This window comes from Penaeus japonicus, unplaced genomic scaffold, assembly GCF_977035675.1.
Source record: "Penaeus japonicus unplaced genomic scaffold, GWHDUDI00000001_assembly GWHDUDI00000014, whole genome shotgun sequence".
Taxonomy (NCBI): Eukaryota; Metazoa; Arthropoda; class Malacostraca; order Decapoda; family Penaeidae; genus Penaeus; species Penaeus japonicus.
In genome coordinates, this window is record NW_028234416.1 from 24,286,436 (window position 1) to 24,288,935 (window position 2,500).

Consider the following 2,500-nt stretch of genomic DNA (forward strand, 5'->3'; position numbering starts at 1 on the left):
ATAACAAATGGGTTAATGACACATCTATTAACCCTATAATGATGGTGTGTCACACCCGTGTGACATGGCTAAATGCCTGATGACGGGGCAACACACCAGTGTGACGTTCCCGATGCAATATTGCATAGGCCCAGCGTAGGGGGTTTCCACTTATTGCCGGGCCTGTTGGGATTGGGTTAATATGTCCAAGCCACAGGAATGAGACAAATTGAATAAAGCCTAGTGTTTAGGGTTTGAAACACTATAACTCTCTGATGAATAAATTATTAGCATTCTGCCTTTTTACATACAGTTTTTTTTTTTTAATAATAGAAATAGTAGATCTTTAAGTACTAAAAGGATACTGGCTCTTTAACCCATTCGCCAAACGGTTCCAACGTGCTACGACAAGTCGAAAAAAAGCCCCAAAACCAACTCTAAATTGCCAAAAACACAATTTTTTTTCGGCCCGCGCGGCCAGTACGGACGTGGCAACACGTAAAAAAAACAAAAAAATTACCATGCTTATCCAATCTTTTCAAAAAACGTACAAAACACACATACTGTTGTTACACTGTAAAAAAACGAAACAAATAAAATAACACCAAACTAAAACTCAAACAACTCTGTTTCTGAAAACAATAACAAAAATATCTGATTCTGAATCGGTGACCAAGTTGATATGAAACCGAAATTAAAAACAAAAAAAAAAAAAAAAAACGAACCAAAACCGAAAAAAAAAAAAAAATAAAAAAAAAAAAAAAAACAAAAAATTACGTAAAACTAAAAAAACTAAAAAATCTTTGAAAAAATTCTTTGAAAAAAAAAAACTAAAAACAAAAAATGTACAAAACCCATCTTAAAAAAAACAAACACCCAAATAAAATATAAAAACGCCAAACTTCCCTCTTTTACTACCTGCCCCCCACGCCAATACCTCACAGCCATTAGAAACCGCCACACTTAAATAGAATAAACACTAAAAAAAAAAACTATAACACACGTACCCCCTGATATACCCCCACTGATCACCCCCCAGCACATCACACCACCATAATACACACCCAAACCACAACAGAACCCCCGAAGAAACCACCACGCAAAAACGCTGAAAAACACCACATGACACCGCAGCGCCGACACCTATCGCGGGAACGCCCTACCGCAAAATTAAGGCGCCCCCTCGATATAAGGCGCATCCCGTCCCGCGCACCCTGCTCCCACATCGCTAGTTAACTGTTTAAAGTTTCTATGAATCTATCTAGGCCTCTGCATTTAGCTGAACCTGAATGAGACAATATTAATGAATCAATATTAAATTGTAAAACATGTGCTTTCTCATCTGACTTTTTTTCTTCCACTCTGGTATCACCACATATCTTTTAGCAAAATCAAACATAAATTTCTTACCTCTTCAGAATGCTGTGGTGAGGCTGCCATGGTTTTGAGACAAGTAACAATCTGAGCTTTAGTGGATGCTGGATTTTGGACCTGTAGTTTAGCATCAAGAAGAGACAAGAGGAAAGGTATGACATTGGCTCGCAGTCCCTGTTCGACAAGGGCTGTTCCAGATAACCCACTTCCTGAGAAAAGATTGTGTAAGGCTTCGCACGCCACACCCACAATGTCAGGACGTAACTTCATGGCCGACACCAATCCCGCCACAACTTCCGTGCCCTCCAGGATATTGCTACACACCTAAGAGTATGGAAAAAAAGGGTGCAACATACATTACAGAAGATGCAAAATCGATTAATCAATTTATTGTATTTCCTATTTTTTTATATATATATATATCAGACAAATATATTTGAAGTGATAGTACCAGATATGACTGTAATCCTGGGGCAGTGTAAGGTAATAATACCTAGACCATTCAAAATTGTAAGCATACTGTCATTGCCTTTGCTTGTTAAATGTCAAATTTCAATGATATTAAATGATCATTAGAAACAGTTTGATTTTGGTTCTCTTTTGTGTGTATCTTTGTGGAGATTAAGTAAACATCAAAGTAATTCCAAGTAACACATACAGAATATCTATATTATGACATTCCATGTATTGTAAGACAACAATAGAATACCTGATTGCAGGTGAACTGATGTGTAGCAAGGGTAGCAGCTCTAGCCACTGTCTGATTTTTTGAGGGGAGATGAGACACAAGCCTGGGAATGTGACCCAACTGTGGCAGGTATTCCAAGAGATTACGTTGAGCAGTTAATACTGAAACCACTGTGTTTACCACTAGTTCAAGGGTCTCAGCCTAGAAATGAAAAATGTACACAAATAAGTATAAACAAAAAAAAACACATGCATTCACATATCCGTCCATAACCTCAAGTAGTCAATTAAAAGACTCTTTAATCCTTAGAGTGAGTACCACAGCTTAGATTGAGAGATTTTTTTTTTTCACTACTACTACTACTAAAAACAATGATAGTGATAAAATAATGAAGAAAAAAAATCAATACATAAAATAGCTGGATATGTCTTAAAGTATATACAAACCAACCAAAGCTGG

At 37.0% G+C, this 2,500-nt stretch overlaps 1 protein-coding gene across 5 annotated transcripts in view; it reads right to left on the minus strand.

Moving 5' to 3' along the window:
• The window catches only part of Rme-8 (receptor mediated endocytosis 8), a 57,668-nt gene that overhangs the window by 631 nt on the left and 54,537 nt on the right, over positions 1 to 2,500 (minus strand). For all 5 annotated transcript variants that reach the window (XM_086544096.1, XM_086544095.1, XM_086544094.1 and 2 more), the window contains 2 exons: positions 2,063 to 2,242; positions 1,390 to 1,677 (listed from right to left, as the gene is read on the minus strand). In XM_086544096.1, the coding sequence (XP_086400222.1) occupies positions 1,390 to 1,677; positions 2,063 to 2,242 (468 nt within the window). The remainder of the gene's footprint in view (positions 1 to 1,389; positions 1,678 to 2,062; positions 2,243 to 2,500) is intronic.